General features: G+C 40.1%; 1 protein-coding gene across 11 annotated transcripts in view; it reads left to right on the forward strand.

The window, feature by feature from the left end:
- The window catches only part of DCLK2 (doublecortin like kinase 2), a 170,615-nt gene that overhangs the window by 2,203 nt on the left and 146,865 nt on the right, over positions 1-21,547 (forward strand). For all 11 annotated transcript variants that reach the window (XR_009534088.1, XR_009534089.1, XR_009534091.1 and 8 more), the window contains exon 2: positions 18,769-19,103. Coding sequence is in view for 7 of the 11 variants with exons in the window: in XM_060116201.1 (XP_059972184.1) it covers positions 18,769-19,103 (335 nt within the window). In the remaining 4 variants the exon portion in view is untranslated. The remainder of the gene's footprint in view (positions 1-18,768; positions 19,104-21,547) is intronic.

Consider the following 21,547-nt stretch of genomic DNA (forward strand, 5'->3'; position numbering starts at 1 on the left):
CCTTGAATTCCTGCAGTATTTACTCTTTTTTCACTTCAGGGAGAGAAAGCACTACTAGTAGTTAAGAACCTATATCCAGAACTAAACACCACCCATAAAGATCAGACAGAACCCAAGTATGTGCTGACTGTGTGTTTATATACAGTCTGCTCTCATGCATCTTTCTTAATGCAAATGGCACATATTGCTATGGTAGTCATAGCAATGTTGGCTTGGCAGGGGAAGGAAACTGAACTTGAAGCCAACTATTTTTCTTATATTAGCACATCATGTTCTTATGTTCTGAAGACACTGTCCATTTTACACATGAGGAAACTTAAGCAACATGCCTTGTCATACAGGACCTGCAGTATATGCCCTTTCATCTACAATTCACTTTTAATAAATTGATGTAGCCACACTGCAGAGTCCTGAAAGTGGTTGAGATTCTATTTAGTCACTGTTACCAAAAGTCTTCCCTGCCTTGGCTAAATGAGGACCCAGCCAAAACTAAGTTGTCTTTTGTGTGTGTGTGTGTGTGTGTGTGTGTGTGAGTGACTTCACAAATTCTCCTGCTCACTTGAGTGTTTTGGTTTTAAAGGCTTCCTGAGGAGGTGATGACAACCAGAGGAGTATAAATAAAATGAAGATACATTGTTAAAAGGGCTTTATTGCTTTATCCTGTTACATACTTAAAAGCTACATTTGCCTAGATATTTCAAAACTGAGTAACGCATTTTCTGATTGACCCGAAGCTAGATTAGTAGCTCTGTGGAAGGATCAAGGCAATGCCTTTTTTACTTAAACACTCATTACTCACATGCCCTTGGGATACTGTGCCTGGTGTGGTCTGAGGAAGGACAGTAGTTTTAATATTCTTCTCAGAAGTAATTTTCCTTCTCAGAAGTAATTTTAACAGTGTATTTGCTACATGAAACGAACGTACTCCAGAGGTGAACATGATCCTAGGGAAGATGGTCAAGGTGTCCATTATGCATATTAGTTGAGTGCACATATTGTACGTTGAGTTTGTTATTGCCCAAGTGGTGCATGGTCCACTGAGTCTAACTCAAACTGTAGGTTCAGCTATAAATTGAAGGTTGATAAATATCCTTTGAATCATTCATTCACTGATTTGTGGAGGAGGGGGAACCATAAGCATATGTAGAGTCCAAATTACACCACAATATGAAAAATAATGATAGAACACAAATATTTGCACCATGGAAATGTTTCCCTAGTATAGCCAATTGCCCACTTGTTTCAAATATAATAAAATTACATTTTATTAAATATACTACAAATACTGCAAAAGAAAATTTGAGCACTTCTTTTGTCATAGTGGCATTCTCTCTGACAATAGATCTTTGTCTAAGTCTTGAATTTCCCACAAAATGAGTGGAATACCCTGTTTCTAGGCAGTTTTTAAGAAAAGAACCATCAATGTTTACTATCAACTATTCAAGAATTTAAATAGTTTCAACTTTTAGTTAAAATTGTGTACTTGAGTGTTCAGATTTATCATGCAGAAGAACTAACCAGCTACCTGTGTAGTTATTATTTGCATCAGTAAGAATAGGCCTGTAGTATTTCCCATGTTGTCAAAATTGACTATTTCATCTTAGTTCATCATTTTTAATAAAGATTCTCTGATAGTATTTTTTACACCATTATGTGCAGCTGATCTCTCATTTGCCTCTTCCATTCCATGAAATTTGTACTTTAGGAGATACTGTTTTTTTCCAAAACGTTTTTTTTTTCTAAAATGTTTTCAGTGGAGAATAGAAAATGATGACTCAAGATAGCTAGGCATGAACACTCACTCAGAGCCTCAGTCCCATTGAACTCAGATGACAAAAGAAATTTGCATGGCCCAGATTTTTTTCTTCTGCCCTTGAGAGTCTCTGGAGACCAAAAACTGTTCAGGTGTAGGCTGGTACTCCTGCGCTACGCTAAACCAGCAGGCATTTTGAGCTTATTGTTTTAGCTCCCCTGCTGCGTTAATTTCAATGAGTTAGTGCTGTGCATCCCTGTAATCCCGTTTAGTCTTTACAACTGGATGGGGACCTTCTCTCAAAGGAGGACTGTGCGTCATAGCAGTCAGTACCTGGAAGATCAGGTTAAGCTGTCTGAAGCCATGAGCTAGCCAACCGTGTCACATCTCTGTTAGACAACTGAAGATGTCTGGATGGCGCGTTCCTAAGTTCTCAGTCAGAACTCTTGGTCTTAGTTTGTTTTTTTTTTTTTTTTTCCATGAGTGTTCTCTTCTTCGGAACATTTAAGCTATAATTATTTTGATGTCCCAAAGAGAGATGCCCAAGCACATTAGAAACAATGCGTGACCAAGTTGGGGTCCCTAGGTTCTGCGGATTTGAGAAAAATTCACCTCTGTTCTCAGCCTTAGTGACCTTTTCTGTTGAAAGAGAGGTTGGCAGGTCACCTAAGTTAGTTCCTTTCTGGTCTAAAAGTATATACCCTTCCCCTGCCTAAGTGGTTATTTATTGAGTGTCTGATGGCCTGGGCTGCCTTTCCCTACCCAGAACCTATCTTCCGGAAAATTGACAAAGCTGCAAATGTCCTACACAGCAGGGAGTGGGTATATGGCTCTGATGAAGTATTTGACAGGAGCCAAAACATGAAGAGCTACCCGTCTCTGCCTCTTTCGTTCCAAAGTAATATGTCATTTTATGTTGTTTATACCTTTTACTCCTCAGTCAACAATAAATTAACTGATTGGATTTTTTGGCATGTGAGAGAATTTTGATTATTTTGACAGGTGATACTTCCATTCTTCCATTAAGTTAACTTGAAAATTAGCTGGAATTAACTTGAATTTAAGAAACATAAAGTTCTAAGAAAATCAAGCATTTGAAGTTTTTGAGGTTCTCCTACTAAGCCTAGTTTATTGAAACTCTTTGGTTATTCAATCTCCTTGAAGGTGTTAAACCAAAATATGGTGACAGTTATATTTAAGTAAAAATGAGTTTACATTTAAGTAAAAATTAAAGTTACATTTTTTAAGTTACATTTAAGTAAAAATGAATAAGAACTCAGATTATAGGTTTTATCCCCTTGAGTGATAGATATTTAGAGTAATAATAGAAACTGAGCTCTTGGAACTTGTTATACTGAGGAACGCAACATAAACCCATGAGATGTAAGGTATTTGCACATAGTAGTCAAAAGCAGTACACGTTTATATAAGGCAAGCATGATGATTGGACATAGCAGTTTAATGTTGAATCATCAGTCTGCAAAACCTTCTCTACCTGGCAGACTCCTAGATCCTCCTAGGTCCAAGACCCTCTTCAAATATCATCTTTCTATGAAATCTCTTCCCAGACCTCAGGGGCATTGGTCTCAAACTGTTGTCGATTGAGAGCATAGTTGTTGTTGTTTCAGGTGCTGGGGGTACAGTTCTAGAATGCTCACATTCTAGAGGGACAGAGAGAGTGAACACACACACACACACACACACACACACACACACACACACACACAGACGATGGTTCCAGCTTCAGGGCTGTAAGTGAAGTGGTAATGAGGTGGGGCAGGAGGACCACACTGGCCAGTTCAATGGAAAAGGATTCCCAGAGGAACAGATGTTGGAGCCAAGGCCTGAGGTCAAGCTTAGAACTCTGCCATTTTCTTACTCACAGCATTTTTCCTTTCCTCTATTGTAACACTTACCTTTATAATTAGAGGTATATTGGGTCTGTTTTTTTGCACTAGACTAAGCATGTCGTGAGGTTAAGGATCTTGGACACAGTAAGTTCATTAAATAAGTAGCCCAGGAAATGACTTTACCTCTAAGTCTCTTGATTATCAAGGGAAGTTTTATATGAATTAAGTTTGAATAGGGTTGTTCCTATGTATTTGTGAAAATATGTATTTTGAAAAATTGGATTATATTCCAGATAAATCAGAGATGCTCTGCTGACTCATCGCTGGGGAGAGAATGACTTTTCCTCAGTACTTGCGTCTCTAAATCTGATTGTTTTCTTCTTCTCATTTCCTCAAAACAGGGGAACTCAGGTCTGCTGTAACGCAGCTGCATAATAAGCTCTTTCCACAGGCAATGGGAAGAGAAATTTTCATTTGCAGAATAAAGAATTCTAAAGGGTTGGGGGAAGAAGGGAAATACTTGGGAGAGCATTTATGAGATGAGGGTCAGACAGAATGATACACTGGTAGTTATAAGAAAAGATCCCTATTTCATGAGGGTTTAAACTATGGAAATGGACACTTTATGGCCCTGTCATATGAAATCAGGGAAACTAGATATTCCCTTGACTAGTGATTGTCAAACTGCTTTCTTCATTGTAGAGAGGGCCAGGGGAGTTTCTCTGGGTCTGTACTGCCTGGCTAGGTCTCTTCTCATCCCTACTCGCCCATGCTCCTACCACTTCTGTTTTTGTCTCTTCTGTTGATAAAGTAAACCATTACCCTAAGGATTAGGGATCCTATTCTTCTCAACATTGCTACCATTTTTTAGATGTTTTATATGCAATCATTGTGTGAGATACTTTGTGTTTTATCTCACCCTTGTTATCCCTTACGGAATAGGGCTGCATTGTCTTCCCCATTTTTTTTTTTAAGGTCAGACTTTATTTTATTACCCAGATTCTATTTTTATTTCCTGGTAATTATTTTTCTTTTCTTTTTTTTTTTTTTAAAGAAGATGTTGGGGATAGGAATTAATTAATTAATTAATTAATTAATTTTTGCTGTGTTGGGTCTTCGTTTCTGTGCGAGGGCTTTCTCTAGTTGTGGCGAGCGGGGGCCACTCTTCATCGCGGTGCGCGGGCCTCTCACTGTCGCAGCCTCTCTTGTTGTGGAGCACAGGCTCAGTAGTTGTGGCTCACGGGCCTAGTTGCTCTGCGGCATGTGGGATCCTCCCAGACCAGAGCTCGAACCCGTGTCCCCTTCATTGGCAGGTAGATTCTCAACCACTGCGCCACCAGGGAAGCCCTGTCTTCCCCATTTTGCAGCTGGGGAGACTGAGACTCAGAGGATAAAAAATTGTCCCCTTGTACCAGTCAGAAGAGGTAGGGCTGGAACCTGAGGCCTTTCTCCTTGGCCTTTCAACTTCTGTATTCTTAACTACTATGTTCTACCACCTGTGAGATGGGGTCCATTCTGACCCCTGAAGTTTGCATAGGTCATCTATCAGCAATCTAGAGCTGCATCACCGCTGCAGCCAAACCTGTTAGTTATTTATATTTGGAAAATGGAGATGGTGGTAGTTCGTCAGTCACTGCAGATGTAAAGACAGTTTTAGGATGTTTTGTGTATGGTTCCTGAAATGAACCATACATTATCCTATACACCGGCATAGTAGGGTCTGTGCATTCAAATTCTGCAGAGTTGTCTTGCTTGACTTTGGTTTCCTTATCTGCAAAATGAGGAAGGTCATGTAATTGCTAAGGCTGCTTCCCCTTTAAAGTTCAGCCATCTTGGGAAATGCTTCTGGAAGTGGAAAAGAGAAATGATATGTCTGGCTCCATGTCTCTAACAATTGGCCAGGTTTTGTGATTGAATGTGGTTACCTGGGTTTAGATGGAGTTCTTAAACCCTCAATAACCTATAGGAGGCTCTTCCCCCTAGAATCTTCTCAGGAAAGGGAAAATTATGTACAGGCCCATTGAGGGCTGGGACCATGGTCATTTTGTTAATTCATTTATCCTATCAATAAATACTTCTGGCACTTGATGTTTGATGATTACTTTTGTGCCATATATAAGGTATTTTGATGGGTGGGAATAGGTGGATACTGGTTTTTAAAAAATCTTTCTTAGTTAAGACAGCCAGCTGGACAGTTGGCTAGATTTGCAGAGGTCAAATAAGGTCATGCAAAAGGCAAATATTCCTTGCCCCTTCATATTTCAGTTTTGAAATAAGTTTTTATTCAAGAAAAAAGGGATGCAGTGTATTTGTATGTTAACAATTTATCAATTTCACTAGTGTCTGAGATGACTGACTTGATTTTTCTCTTTGGACATCTTTCATAATCAAATTCTTGTACCTTTATTTTGAATGTATGTTTAAATCCCAGGACTATTCTAAGCCCCCTAATATTTTCAGTGTCTGCTTTGAGTTTGTTCTCCGACGTAGCTAAGACTTAGTTTCGTTCATCTTTTAGCATTCTTATTTTAAGCATTGTCTTTAGAAAATTTATTTCACATATAGTTTAAATACAATCTGCATTGTACAATAGTTTTTTTGTTTTTTGGCTGCATTGGGTCTTCGTTGCTGCACGCAGGCTTTCTCCAGTTGTGGAGCGCGGGGGCTACTCTTCGTTGCGGTGCGCAGGCTTCTCATTGTGGTGGCTTCTCTTGTTGCAGAGCAGAGGCTCTAGGTGCATGGGCTTCAGTAGATGTGGCATGTGGGCTCAGTAGTTGTGGCTTGTGGGCTCAGTAGTTGTGGCTCATGGGCTCCAGAGCACAGGCTCAGTAGTTGTGGCACACGGGCTTAGTTGCTCCAGGGCACATGGGATCTTCCTGGACCAGGGCTTGAACCCATGTCCCCTGCATTGGCAGGCGGATTCTTAACCACTGTGCCACCAGGGAAGTCCCTCTACAATACTTTTTAAATTCTATGAGTTGGAAATATAATTTAAGGCTAGAATTTCATTCATTGACATGCTATAATTTTTGCTCTAATCCAGGCTATTTTACCCTGTTTGCCATATTTCTTGCAGCCTGAAGCAGTAGACTGGCCATATTGTAATTTGTCAGAAGCTACTACCTTCAAGACAAGGAATGGGAAAATACTGATTTGTGAGATCAACTTTAGTACTTTTGATTACACTATAACATTTACTAACGTCTCAACATAACTAAAATAATCTACAATTCTGACCTACTATGTTACCATTTGTTTGTATGTTGCTTAAATTATAATCACTTGCAACCAAAATGTATCACAATAGAAGTTTTTTAATTGTCATTGATTTATTTCTTCCTTCACTGTGTATGTTTTACAAACTTCAGATTACTTTGTTAATTTTTATGTAATAACAGTGTCATTATTTCTGAAAGGCAGTGATTGACGCTCTCTTCCCCAGTATCCTTGTCCATTATCTTGGTCTTTTGACAGTATTCTACCTCATCTGTTAAGGAAGCAGGAAAAGAAAAAGGAGCTATGGAAACTTACTACTGGTTAGACTCTTCATCAAGCCTCTACAAAAGAACGAACTTGAGAAATAGCCTGACGTAAACTCATCTCTTCTTAGTTTAGTGATCAAGGCCAATAGCTGGAAGGTTCTGCATGAACCTTGTAGCACTTAGCAGAGTCCTAGTGTGCAGTGTCTCTTCGATAAATGGGAGTGGTCCTCAGCATCTCAGACCAAAATGTGCGTCCTTGTAACTTCCCCACCGTTTGGAGCTGCGTAAGACTCCAGATGGAGCTACACGTCAGCCCTTCAGACATTTTATGGCAGTGGTCATGCTTTACTGTTCCCCCTTCCGCCCATCCCCTAAACATCACTACTCTTTTTTGACAAACATCTGGTTTCTGAATCCTTCATCACTTGCACTGAATCTTTTTGAGCTATTCTCACTATCATCACTTGCTTAAAACTGGAGCCAAGTCTTCCTCTTAGACCCATAGTGAGATTTAAAGGGTTGAGGGGGTGGTGGTGAGGAAGGAAGGTCTTAAGCAAAGACCTCCAGAAGCTGGGGAAACTCTGTTGAGGGAGGTTTTTACCTCTACTCAGATGATGAGCCAACTGAAGGCCTGACCCTATATCCATTATGCCCCAGTTTACTTACAAACAAGTGTAAGATGGGCACATTTTGATTTGAAGATCTCTTTCTCAGTATCCTTAAAATTGCAGTGTTTCTCAAACTTTTTCAAGGTTTGGGATAATTAAAATTGAAAAACAATGTAAAAATCTAACAACCAAGTTGCAGAAGCCCAGCATTGCCTTAATTACTTTAAATATATTGTCACTTAAATATTTCTAAAGGTAGATGTACTTATGCATATAGCTCTTACACACCAATACAGCCCAAACGAGACAACCTAAAAACCAACAAAACTGTCTAACCAATAAAAATGGAAAATAGCAATATAAAGCTCCAGATGCTCTTTGCTCAAACTAAACTGTTCCCAGTGTGACCATGGTGCTGAACGCTGAGTTTGGTGCGCTGTGTTTCAGAATGCCGTGTGATGAGTCAGTTTTGCACTGCTAACAAGCCTTCATTCCCGCAGAGCAAAATATGTTCTCTGGACTTAACTCTCTGTGCATGTCTTGTACATATAGTAAGTCCACTTCTTCCTCATTAACTCCCAGCAAAGTTACACCACCTGATGCCAAAGGAGTTGAGGCTGTGGGCACGGAGCGGCCTGGCTGCATTTGATTTAGAAATAGACATTCAGATGTTCCAGAATAAGATGATATAAACATTTTAAGTCTTATCATCAAATTAAGTATGGAATTGGGAGTTCCCTGGTTACCTAGTGGTTAGGATTCTGGGTTTTCACTGCCATGGCCCTGGGTTCTATCTCTGGCTGGGAAACAGATCCCGCAAGCCACGCGGCGCAGCCAAAAAAAAAAAAGTGCAGAATTAAAATTGCCAAGGTGAACGCTTGTAGATTGTGGGATACAGTTGGCTCAGGTTTGAGCAGCAAGAAGACGAATAACGGATCTGATCTGTAGGTTCCATCCTACCAGGAGATTAGATAGAATTTTTTTTTCAGTGGGTAAGCTTTAAGGCTTTTTGGTTAGTGAGCAGCATTTTTGTTTTTACTTTTACATAATTTCTTTGGTCTTAAGTTAACTCCTCCCAAATTTCAATGCCGAAGCATGGATTTGTGGACATACTTCTTCCTACATATTCAGATGTTCCGTGTAACGTCTCCACACCTTTCTCCGTGGAAGGTATCACAGTCGTTTTCAGCCTGTTGCCTTCAGATGTGTTGAAGGGGCACTGGTCTTAGGAGTGAAAGATCTCATCTTGTGTCCTCAGCCCCTCCCTGTAGGAAAGGCTGCTATATTCATTTTGTGAATGCGCCAGCAGTGGTCCACGGATAAACCAAATGAGTACAGAAGGGAACAGCATCCAGGTGAGAACAGTGTACTTTATGTTACCATGCTGGTTCCCATAAGGTTAAATTCTGCGCACTGTACAGTTTGGGTAGAAAACCCAGTAAGCTGTTTGCCACAACAGAATAGTAATCAGTCTGTCTTTTCTTTACCCTGTATTCTTCTGAACCAGCTGGGTGTGGGAATGTGTCCTTGATGTGCTTTAGATGGAGATATGCACATTATTGTCTACCCAATAGGACAGTCTCATGGATGCTGTACTTCATTAAGGACATCAAACCATCTTGTAGATGCAACGTACCCAAATTTATTTTCCTTGGTTACATTCCTTTGGAAGTAATTTCTTTCTCAATTTTAGAAGTTGGGAAGGAATTTAGGTTTTTAAGATTTTTTTTTTTTTTTTTTTTTTTTGCGGTACGCGGGCTTCTCACTGTTGTGGCCTCTCCTGTTGCGGAGCACAGGCTCTGGACGTGCAGGCTCAGCGGCCATGGCTCACAGGCCCAGCCGCTCCGCAGCATGTGGGATCTTCCCGGACCGGGGCACGAACCCGTGTCCCCTGCATCAGCAGGCAGACTCTCAACCACTGTGCCACCAAGGAAGCCCAGTTTTTAAGATTTTTGCAGGTATTAGACCTTAAGTGTCAGCCATACTTTCTTTTCTTTCCTCTTTGTCTTTTCTCTGTTACCATATTCAAAACTCTGTGTGTGTGTGTGTGTGTGTGTGTGTGTGTGTGTGTGTAGGGAGGCTTTTCCTTAAGCTTAATGAGTCCTTACACTTTATTATTATTTTTTTATTGGAGTGTAGTTGCTTTACAATATTGTTAGTTTCTACTGTACAGCAAAGTGAACCAGCTATATGTATACACATATCCCCTCTGTTTTGGATTTCCTTCTCATTTAGGTCACCACGGAGCATTGAGTAGAGTTCCCTGTGCTATACAGTAGGTTCTCACTAGTTATCTATTTTATACATAGTGTCAATATCATATATATGTCAATCCCAGTCTCCCAATTCATCCCACCCCCCCTTTCCCCCTCGGTATCCCATACGTTTGTTCTCTATGTCTGTGTCTCTATTTCTGCTTTGGAAAAAGACAGTCTATATCAATTTTTTCAGATTCCACATATATGTGTTAATATACAATATTTGTTTTTCTCTTTCTGACTTACTTCACTCTGTATGACAGTCTCTAGGTCCATCCATGTCTCTACAAATAGTCCTTGCACTTTAGACTTGTAAACAAGTTTTCTTTTTCACCATAAAGTTCAGTGCTTGCTTCTGCTCCAAGAGTTAGGTATAGTCTCAATGTTCGAATTTTGTATAACTGATTTGCTGCCGTAAATGTCAAAAATACTTTGTAATTACAAGCTCATTAGTGGTTTTAGGCAGTTAATGTAAGTATTTTTACAGAGGTGGATAAGAGACTTTCATAGTCACTGATAGAAAAGTAGGCTAAAACAGTCTGTTGTGGAACTTCCAACTGTGTAAATGTGCGTTTAGCTGTTCGTAATTTCTAACAGTAAATTGACATTTTAAATGTTAAGGGATTATTTTGATTTAGCTATTAAAATGTATTTTATATATAATACACACACAAACCCATACACACCCACACACATGTTCCATTGATTGAAAGACACAGTGCATTTATTGGACTAAAATGTGCCATGGACTCTTGGTGCTTTGATGGTGTGAAGTGAAAAAGAATACTTGGTAGGTACGAGGCAGCCCTCACAGCCTGCTTGTTTTCCTCTGTGCTTTGTTTGCCCTTTGGTGAGGTAGAATGACCGAAGAGTGTCTCAGACCACACATGATGTCCTCAGGAGCCTGACCTGAGCCTCTCACGGTCATTGGGTGTCAACACCTACACTGTGCAAATGTTTTACCTAGAAGTGATGCAAATCCAAACCGTGAGACGTACAAGTTTGTTTTGGAAATATGCGTTTTTGTCATGACTTTGACAAACATCTTTTCAGTGCCTGCTGTTGGTGCTGGGCTAGGTGTGGGTAACATGAAGAAGGGGACAGTCAGTGTTTTCAAGGAGCTTCCAGTCCCGGCAGTAGTTTGTAACCAGAGATTGTGTTCAGAGTCACCTGTGAATTAGGAAGCCTTACTCACAGGTTCTGGTGCTACCTTCCAGTGATTCTGGTTCAGTTGAACTGTGGTGAGGCCTGGGCATCTGTGCTTCTACAACAAAATCACCTGATGAAAAAAAAAATTCTTCTCTAAGAACCACCGGAAGAGACAGTTAAAGAATAAAGGATTATGAGAAGTTAACATATTATAGGCTCAGGATACAATAAGTGAACCCAAGAGTGACTTTTTTTTTTTTTTTTTTTGCGGTACGCTGGCCTCTCACTGTTGTGTCCTCTCCCGTTGCGGAGCACAGGCTCCGGACACGCAGGCTCAGCGGCCATGGCTCATGGGCCCAGCTGCTCCGCAGCATGTGGGATCCTCCCAGACCGGGACACAAACCCATGTTCCCTGCGTCGGCAGGTGGACTCTCAACCACTGCGCCACCAGGGAAGCCCAAGAGTGACGTAATTTTTTAAAATTATGAAACATATCTATAGAAAATTCATAAAACGTACATGTACAGCCCAGTGAGTTATTATGAAGCGAACACCTTTGTGACTACTATCAAGAAATAGAGTATTGGGAATTCCCTGGCTGTCTAGTGGTTAGGACTTTGCGCTTTCACTGCCAGGGCCCGGGCTCAATCCCTGGTCAGGGAACTAAGATCCCACAAGCCACATGGCATGCTCCCCACCCAAAACAAAAGAAAGAAAGAGAGAGTACTGCCAGCATCCGAGAAGCTCTCCCAGTGTCCCTTCCTAGTCACAACCCTTCCCAAGTTACGGTAGCCTGACTCTTGCTTTTCTTTATATTTTTTACCAGTGATGAAGGCATCCCTAATCAGTATAGTTTTACTTTTGTCAGTTTTGAACTTAAAGAAATTAAATCCTACTGCATTCTATTCTTTTGTTATCTTTTGATCACCGTTATTTGTAAAATTCATCCAAGTTGTTGTGTATAGCTGGCTTGTTCATTTCCATTACCTCATAGTAGTAGTACATTATATGAATATACCACAATCTGTGTGTCTGTTCTCTTGCTGATGGATATGTGGATTGATTATCATCTTTGGCTACTGAGCCCATTCTATGAGTGAGTGAGTGTGTGTGTGTGTGTGTGTGTGTGTGTGTGTGTGTGTGTGTGTGTGTGTACTCTGGTGCCCATATACAGCAGTTTCTCCAGGGTATTTTCCTGGGGTGGAAACGTATATGTTGTCAGCTTATCTATCACTAGATAATGCCCACCTGTTTTTCCTAAGTGATTGAACTAATTTAAAGTACATAGAAGTTCCAGCAATATATCAAAGTTCCTGTTGCTTTACCTCCTTAGCTGGGGTGATTAATCTTGACTGGTCAGTAAAAAAAAAAAAAAGAGGTAAGGAGAGAGGAGGAGGAAGGCTATTTCAAGCATATAAGAAGGAATGAGAATAAGAGGATGTGACGAGTTTGGAAGGAAAGTGCAAGTACGCTGGTGCGACACTAACTTAGGAGCCTGTGGGAAAGTGGTGAGAGGCGAGATGGAGGTATGTGATACGCTGGGAGTTTGGTCTTTCTAAAGGCAGTGACGCAGGCAAAAGGTATCAGATTACATTTTTAAACATCTTTATTGGAGTATAATTGCTTTACAATGGTGTGTTAGTTTCTGCTTTATAACAAAGTGAATCAGTTATACATATACATATGTTCCCATATCTCTTCCCTCTTGCATCTCCCTCCCTCCCACCCTCCCTATCCCACCCCTCTAGGTGGTCACAAAGCACCTAGCTGACCTCCCTGCGCTATGCGGCTGCTTCCCACTAGTTATCTATTTTACGTTTGGTACTGTATATATGTCCATGCCACTCTCTCACTTTGTCACAGCTTACCTTTCCCCCTCCCCATATCCTCAAGTCCATGCTCTAGTAGGTCTGTGTCTTTATTCCCGTCTTACCCCTAGGTTCTTTGTGACCTTTTTTTTTCCCCTTAGATTCCATATATACGTGTTGGCATATGGTATTTGTTTTTCTTTTTCTGACTTACTTCATTCTGTATGACAGACTCTAGGTCCATCCACCTCACTACAAATAACATCAATTTCATTTCTTTTTATGGCCGAGTAATATTCCATTGTATATATGTGCCACATCTTCTTGATCCATTCATCTATTGATGGACACTTAGGTTGCCTCCATGTCCTGGCTGTTGTAAATGGAGCTGCAATGAACATTTTGGTACATGACTCTTTTTGAATTATGGTTTTCTAAGGGTATATGCCCAGTAGTGGGATTGCTGGGTTGTATGGTAGTTTTATTTTTAGTTTTTTAAGGAACCTCCATACTGATCTCCATAGTGGCTGTATCAATTTACATTCCCTCCAACAGTGCAAGAGTGTTCCCTTTTCTCCACACCCTCTCCAGCATTTATTGTTTCTAGGTTTTTTGATGATGGCCATTCTGACCGGTGTGAGATGATATCTCATTGTAGTTTTTTGTTTTGTTTGTTTGTTTGTTTTTCCCGGTACACGGGCCTCTCACTGTTGTGGCCTCTCCCGTTGCAGAGCACAGGCTCCAGACGTGCAGGCCCAGTGGCCATGGCTCACGGGCCCAGCTGCTCCGCGGCATGTGGGATCTTCCCGGACCGGGGCATGATCCCGTGTCCCCTGCATCGGCAGGCGGACTCTCAACCACTGCACCACCAGGGAAGCCCTCATTGTAGTTTTGATTTGCATTTCTCTAATGATTAGTGATGTTGTGCATCCTTTCATGTGTTTGTTGGCAATCTGTATATCTTCTTTGGAGAAATGTCTATTTAGGTCTTCTGCCCATTTTTGGATTGGGTTGTTTGTTTTTTTGTTATTGAGCTGCATGAGCTGCTTATAAATCTTGGAGATTAATCCTTTGTCAGTTGCTTCATTTGCAAATATTTTCTCCCATTTTGAGTGTGTCTTTTTGGTTTTTGGTTTTTTTTTTTTTTGCGGTACGCGGGCCTCTCACTGTTGTGGCCTCTCCCATTGCGGAGCACAGGCTCTGGACGTGCAGGCTCAGCGGCTATGGCTCACAGGCCTAGCCGCTCCGCGGCATGTGGGATCTTCCCGGACCGGGGCACGAACCCGTGTCTCCTGCATCGGCAGGCGGACTCTCAACCACTGCGCCACCAGGGAAGCCCATTGAGGGTTGTCTTTTGGTCTTGTTTATGGTTTCCTTTGCTGTGTAAAAGCTTTTAAGTTTCATTAGGTCCCATTTGTTTGTTTTTGTTTTTATTTCCATTTCTCTAGGAGGTGGATCAAAAAGGATCTTGCTGTGATTCATGTCATAGAATGTTCTGCCTATGTTTTCCTCTAAGACTTTGATAGTGTCTGGCCTTACATTTAGGTCTTTAATCCATTTTGAGTTTATTTTTGTGTATGATGTTAGGGAGTGTTCTAATCTCATACTTTTACGTGTACCTGTCCAGTTTTCTGAGAACCACTTATTGAAGAGGCTGTCTTTTCTCCACTGTATATTCTTGCCTCCTTTATCAAAGATAAGGTGACCATATATGCGTGGGTTTATCTCTGGGCTTTCTATCCTGTTCCATTGATCTATATTTCTGTTTTTGTGCCAGTACCATTCTGTCTTGACAGCTCTGTGGAGGATGAGTGTGCCTCATCAGCTACTCTAATCTGGGGAGAAAAGAGAGGGAGCAAGGTTGAAGGGGATGGGTTCCAGAGATGCTTAGACCAAGTCAGCAGTTTTGCTAACTCTGTTGAATATGGGGCAAAAAGAAGAGAGACAGGAGTTTTGGGTTTTGCCTGGGTGACTGTGTAGGTGGTGATTTCATTAAGTTGGGGAGCTCCAGAAGAGAAGTGTTTGAGGTTGGGTGGCAATCATGGGGAGTGAAGTTAGTTTTAGACTTGTGGCACGTGAGACAGCTATAGGTGATCTCATAGAGATGCTCTTGAAGTGGTTTGAACTCAAGAAAGGACTGGGCTGGAGATGCCTCAGAGTCCGGGTGGTGATTGAAGCCGTGGGATGTGGCTGCCCCCAGAGAGTCTAAGGAGGATGAAGTGGATGCAGGGGAGAAGGGGGTCCCGAAAAGCAGACCGAGAAGGGGCTACCAAAGAAGTAAGAGGTAAGCCAAAAGAAATTAGATCCTGGAAGCTGAGGAGGAAAAGGATCTGCAGGGCGAGAATCATGATTGGTGTCCAATGCCCTCAGAAGACGCCAAGGGAAATTACAAGAAGTGCTTGGCATTTGGCAGTTAGGAGAGAAGTGCTTGGGATCAGGGTGTTTCAGCCTGGGGAGCATGGGGAGCAAAGGTGATGCTGCAGTGGCTTAAGAGCCGATTGTGGGCGAGGAAGTGGGAGAAACCAGATGAGGAGCTGGGCAGTGAATGGAAGCCAAAGCACATTAGGTGGAGGGGGCGAGGAACGAAGAGGGTAAGATCTGTGTGTGCTACAGTGGGAGATACTCTATCAAGTCCTGTGTAGGTAAATGGAGGAGAGAAGGAGAACGTGCCTGAAACCTCAGCATGAGCAGCAGGAAGGACCCAGATGTTGCGAGAGACTTAACATTGAATAGGAGGAGGGTACCCTTGTCACTGAAAAGGGAGAAGAGGCGGGAAAATTGGCCCAGGCTGAAATACATCTGTAGGGATGACGGTTTTCAGAGAACAAGAGATTGGGGTGTTCCTAGCTTTTAGTAGCCTCTTGCCTCTTAAATAGGAGGCAGTTCATTTGGTTGCGTAAGGATGAAAGTTAATGGTTAACAAGTACCCAGGTTGTATTACACAACTGTTGACCATTGGTTTGTCAACCTGCTAAACATGAAGTAATGCAGAGTGTCTCTGAACAGATGTCGGTGGTAGGAAGCCATAGGCATGCCACTGGAGAGCGTCAAAGGAGGTGGAAGGACTTTCTAATCTGCACTGTGCGTGAAAACAGTAAAGGTGTATCACCACTTCCTGCTTCTGTTCATCCTCTTTCTATACAGAAAACAGATCCTCCTAAGAAAAAAAAAAGTTCCTTGAAGTATAGTTGACTAACAATATTAGTTTCAGGCATATAACATAGTGATTTGATATTTTTATAGATTGCACACCATACAAAGTTATTATAAAATATTGGCTATATTGGCTATATTCCCTTTGTTGTACCTTACATTCCTGTGACTTATCTATTTTCTAACTAGTAGTTTGTAACTCTTAATCCTCTTCACCTACTTTGCCCCTCTCCCGACTCCTCTCCCCTCTGGTAACCACTAGTTTGTTCTCTGTAACACAAATCCTCTTCTGTGTAGTATTCATGTGATCATAATTTACAGAATGATTTCCCACCAATGTCTTACGGTCAAAGAACTGCTTTTAGAGATACAGAGAGGGAGAATATGAATACGTCTGAGTGTGTGTGTATGTATCTCAGTTCTCTTCAGCTAAAGACCACCAAGAACATACCTGGAGGTGAACAAGTTGAGTTTGCTACTCATTGCAGTAAGGAAGAATGGACATAATAGGATACCTCAGGGCAGCTCAGTAAGAGCTGCGAGAGCTGTCATAGAAATTGGGCTTTGGTTCCAAGGAAGCAGGGACTCATTCAGTATTGGGTGCTGTGAGAGGAAGGACAATTCTGTGATTGAATATCTCACTAAATCCTATTTATAGTGAGAGCAGACTAGATTTAGGAAAAAGCTATAGTTGGTAACGAAGTGGCAATCACTCATTGAGTGACCTTATTTTTGTGTCACTTTATCATAGTCTCAGAATGGCTTCATTTGATATAGATATTCTGTAAGATGATATCCCACAGAAGGCCACAGGTCAGATCAGGTTATAGTAACACTGAGGTCTAGCTGTGAATGTTAGATCAATTCTGGACCTCAGGGACTGCTTTATTTTTCATATCTCCATGTATGAGATATATATATATATGTATATATATATATATATACATAACACATTTATATCTTTAAGTCTAATTTTAAAGTGAGATGTTTATCCTTTCCTTGTTTTGGTGAGTGTGGTTTTAATTTGTATTGGTAAGAGTTTAAAAAATTCTCTCACAGTGTGGTATTTTATCCCTGAATCAAGGTTCATTACTTTAGGATATACTTTTTCAGCTGTATCAGTAACATAAAATGCACTATCATTTGGAAAACTTGTTCTCTCTCTGGGGAATGAGTAGAAAACAGAAGATTCTTGCATGGATCCAGGTGGGAAGTGGGTGGTGCTGAGGGCAGAGGGGAGGGGCATTTTTAGAAATATTTAGAAGGTAGAGTGGACGGAACTTGGTGTCAGAATGCAGTGTGTAGGGAAGCCAGACAGGTGAGGGGTGATGCCTAGGCTTCTAGCTGAGGAGTGTGAGTAGGAAGTGATGTTCCTCAACAGGATGGATGGAATGGAGAAGTGACAGGTTGGCGGGGGGGTAACAAATCTTAAACAAGAGTCCCTACAGTAGCATGACTGTGGTTGGGGGAAGACTGATTGCTTCTAATCAATCTTGTAGGTGCCTAGTGTCTAACAAAGAATAAGAATTTATTGTTTAATAGCAAGAGCTATAACTGCCTAAGGAACCAAAATCTTAAATGCTTTTGTCTGCATATTCTCTCCCTGTCGGCAAATCTATATATTAAAAATGAGGCCATTAAACTGCATGTGTGAAAAAATAATGAATTCTTTTTGAGTTAGAAGATACCTTGGAGAAAATTTTAGAGTGTAATCCTTTATCTTGCATGCCAGAAAGTTGAGACTAAAAAGAAGTGGGTGACTTCTGAGTGTCCTGAGAGAAAAAGTGTGATTTTTCAGCATAACGTTTTGGAACTTAAAATTAATGAACATTGAATCAGTTAACCAATTGACAAATACTATAGTTTTAATGTTTTACTTAGTGAAAATTAAGCAGAAGGCTGCATGAATAATGAATACATCATTTTAACTACTAAATATCCTTCCTCATTTAAGTAGACAGTGAAAAGGTTGTCTATTTAAACTATTTTAAATTCATATTCTTCCATTAAGGAAAAAATGCTTGCGATATGTTTCTTTGAGCTGTCAAAACTCTCCCTTCATTTTTGCAGTGCTTCATTAATTGAGTAAATGATCATATAACTGAATATGTGAATTTAGTCAGCTATGTGAATTTTGTAGTAACTTTTCTTTGATTAGGGCTGAAATCTATAATTGGAAGGAGGAGGAAGACAGTTTTATTTCCATGAGAATGTATTATTCTGTGATACAGTTATTTCTTCCAGAATGAGACGTTAAAAATTAAATTAGTTAATGGACTTTTGGAAGTAGAGAGTACCTTAGAATTCACCTGGTTCAACAACGTCCCTTTACAGATACTGATGTTGGGAAGCACAGTGCAGGGACTTCCCTGGTGGTCCAGTGGTGAGGACACTGCGCTTTCACTGTTGAGGGCGCGGGTTCTATCCCTGGTTGGGAAACTAAGATCCCGTAAGCTGCGCTATCCAGGGTGACATTTGACCAGAATAAAACCCAGATCTCTAGTTTCTTCGTCCAGTGCATTTCACGCTAATGTATGCTGTTCTCTCAAAACCAACCTGGATGCTATTGAAAAGAAAGGGGTGTGGGTGGAATGCCAAACCTGTTAAGTTGAGGATTCACTTAATGGGCTTCTAGCCTTTTTGCTTCATGCAAAATGCTCCTGTGGTGGGGACAACCACATTGATAAAACTGGTTTTTGCTTTTTAGGTGAGAGTTACGTGTGTGCGTCGAATGAACCGTTTCGTAAAGTTGATTACACCAAAAACGTTAATCCAAACTGGTCTGTGAACATCAAGGGTGGGACCACCCGAGCCTTGGCTGCTCCCTCCTCAGTGAAGAGTGAAGTGAAGGAAAGTAAAGATTTCATCAAACCCAAATTAGTGACTGTGATTCGAAGTGGAGTGAAGCCTAGAAAAGCTGTGCGGATCCTTCTGAATAAGAAGACTGCTCATTCCTTCGAACAGGTCTTAACAGATATCACCGAAGCCATTAAACTGGACTCAGGAGTGGTGAAGAGGCTCTGCACGCTGGACGGGAAGCAGGTAGGATGTTTCCAGCCCCACGCTGTCTGTCTGTCTTTTAAACTCTCCCTGTACCACGGTGGTTACATAGTTAATATGAATTTCATAGTTCCCTAGAAGTTATTCTAACAGTCCTACTTGTGAGAGGCCTGTGTGTGTTGGCCTTTGTCATGAAAAATGTAAGTGGCTTACCTGTCTCTTTACCCAAATATCTCAAAAGTAAATGTAGAGAAATCTATCATATACTTCTTATGGCTATTGGAAGGGAAATGTAAACTTCTTCTTTTTTTTTTAATTGAAGTATAGTTGATTTACAATGTTGTGTTAATTACTGCTGTGCAACAGAGTGATTCAGTTTTACATATATATACTTCTTAAAATATTCTTTTCCATTATGGTTTATCATAGGATATTGAATATAGTTCTCTGTGCTATACAGTAGGACCTTGTTGTTTATTCATTCTATATATAAAAGCTTACATCTGCTGACCCCATACTCACACTCCATCCCTCCCCCAGCCATCTCCCCCTTGGCAGCCACAGTCTGTTCTCTATGTCCATGATTCTGTTTCTGTTTCAGAGTTAGGTTCATTGTGTCATATTTTAGATTTCACATATAAGTGATATCATGTGGTATCTGTCTTTCTCTTTCTGACTTCACTTAGTATGATAGTCTCTAGTTGCATCCATGTTGCTGCAAATGGCATTATTTCATTCTTTTTTTATTGCTGAGTAGTATTCCATTGTATATATATACCACGTCTTCTTTATCCACTCATCTGTCAGTGGACATTTAGGTTGTTTCCATGTCTTGGCTATTATGAATAGTGCTGTTATGAACATAGCGGTGCATGTATCTTTTTGAATTACAGTTTTGTCCGGGTATATGCCCAGGAGTGGGATTGCTGGATCACATGGTAATTCTATTTTTAGTTTTCTGAGGAACCTCCATATTGTTTTCCACAGTGGTTGCACCAGAAGGGAAATGTAAACTTCTGAGGAAAGAGTGTATGTTGAAGAGGCTTCCTACATTAAATGGGATATTCTCTAGTTAAGAATAAGAACATCTGTTGACCAGTAGAGTCAATATGGGTTTTGGTAAATCACAGAAGTAAAAATAAAAGATATTTAATACTTTCAGAAAAACCTTTTCTCCCTACTTATGTATAATATAGAAAATGCATTTCAAAGAATGTTCTTTTATAGGAATGTCCATTTGAGTTTCATAGGAAACAATAGAGGTAATTAAACAGCATTTCTGAAAAATGTACACAAATTACACAGGAAGATGCAAGCCAAATTATGGTAACAATATACCAGGGAATCTAATAGACTAAAAAAAATTGAGCAAATTTCAGGAATGCATGAATAGCAGTTATACAAGTATTGAGTTTCATAACAATCAGATTATCATTCCTAAAAAGAAACATGAGGCTTCTAAAATGTATTTTTTCCTAATTTCAATAAAGTTAAGTTGTTTAGTTTTACATTGTATTAAACTATAGTTTCCAGCATTCAATGTGTTTCTTCATTCCATTTTGTTTCTTCCCTCTAACATAATTTATTTTGAAGTGTTTGGCTTGTGTAGTGCTGAGAATGAATAATATAAAACACTGGAGTGGTGTCTTCTGGAAAAACACCATTATGTTCTAACTTTCTAAGACCAGATCTAGTTACTGGGTTGTTTTCATAAACATAATCAAAATTTTAAAAAATACGTTCTGAAAATTCCAGTAGATTATAGTGAGTTTACAATGACTTTTCTAATTAATTAAATTAATAGTTAGAAGGCATAACATTTCATAGCAGCCTGCCCCAAGATAGGTTCACAGTATGAATGGAAATAGACACTTTACAAATTGAGTTAATAGCACATCACAACACAAAACACCTTAAGATTCACCCTGCAAATAAGTGAAAAAAAAATTAGACCACAAAACAGAAAGATTTGGTAAATCGAATAGCTGATTTTTGGTGGACACAGTGAAGACAGGAAATGGGGAAGACAAATATTTAATATACCTAATGAAAGGAAAAATGAAAATCAAAGCTGAAGCAAATTAGAAAACATAAATGACATATAAACAGGAAATTCAATAAAGATTTTAAAAACTGAAACAGATTTGGAAATCTACAAATAAATGTTGTTCAGGGAAAATGTAAGTAAAATATAGAAGTTGAACAGCTAATTGAAATAGAAATCACTGAAATTTTAATAGGTATTCAAAAAAATTATCTTTGAAAAGGCTCCAGACTAGAAATATTCACATGTAAAATTGTTAACTAAAGCACAAGCAACCCAAATCACCAACATGTTAAAGAGTAATGCTGTTACGAGTAGACTTATGACAGAATTAAAGGATGGCTTACTATTAAGAAACCTGTTTATACATGAGATCTAGAGGGAAAAGCATGATAGTATACACAGTCCCCCAAAAATGTCACAAAGACATTTGACAAAATAC

This window comes from Mesoplodon densirostris, chromosome 1 (assembly GCF_025265405.1).
Source record: "Mesoplodon densirostris isolate mMesDen1 chromosome 1, mMesDen1 primary haplotype, whole genome shotgun sequence".
In the NCBI taxonomy this organism is placed as follows: domain Eukaryota; kingdom Metazoa; phylum Chordata; class Mammalia; order Artiodactyla; family Ziphiidae; genus Mesoplodon; species Mesoplodon densirostris.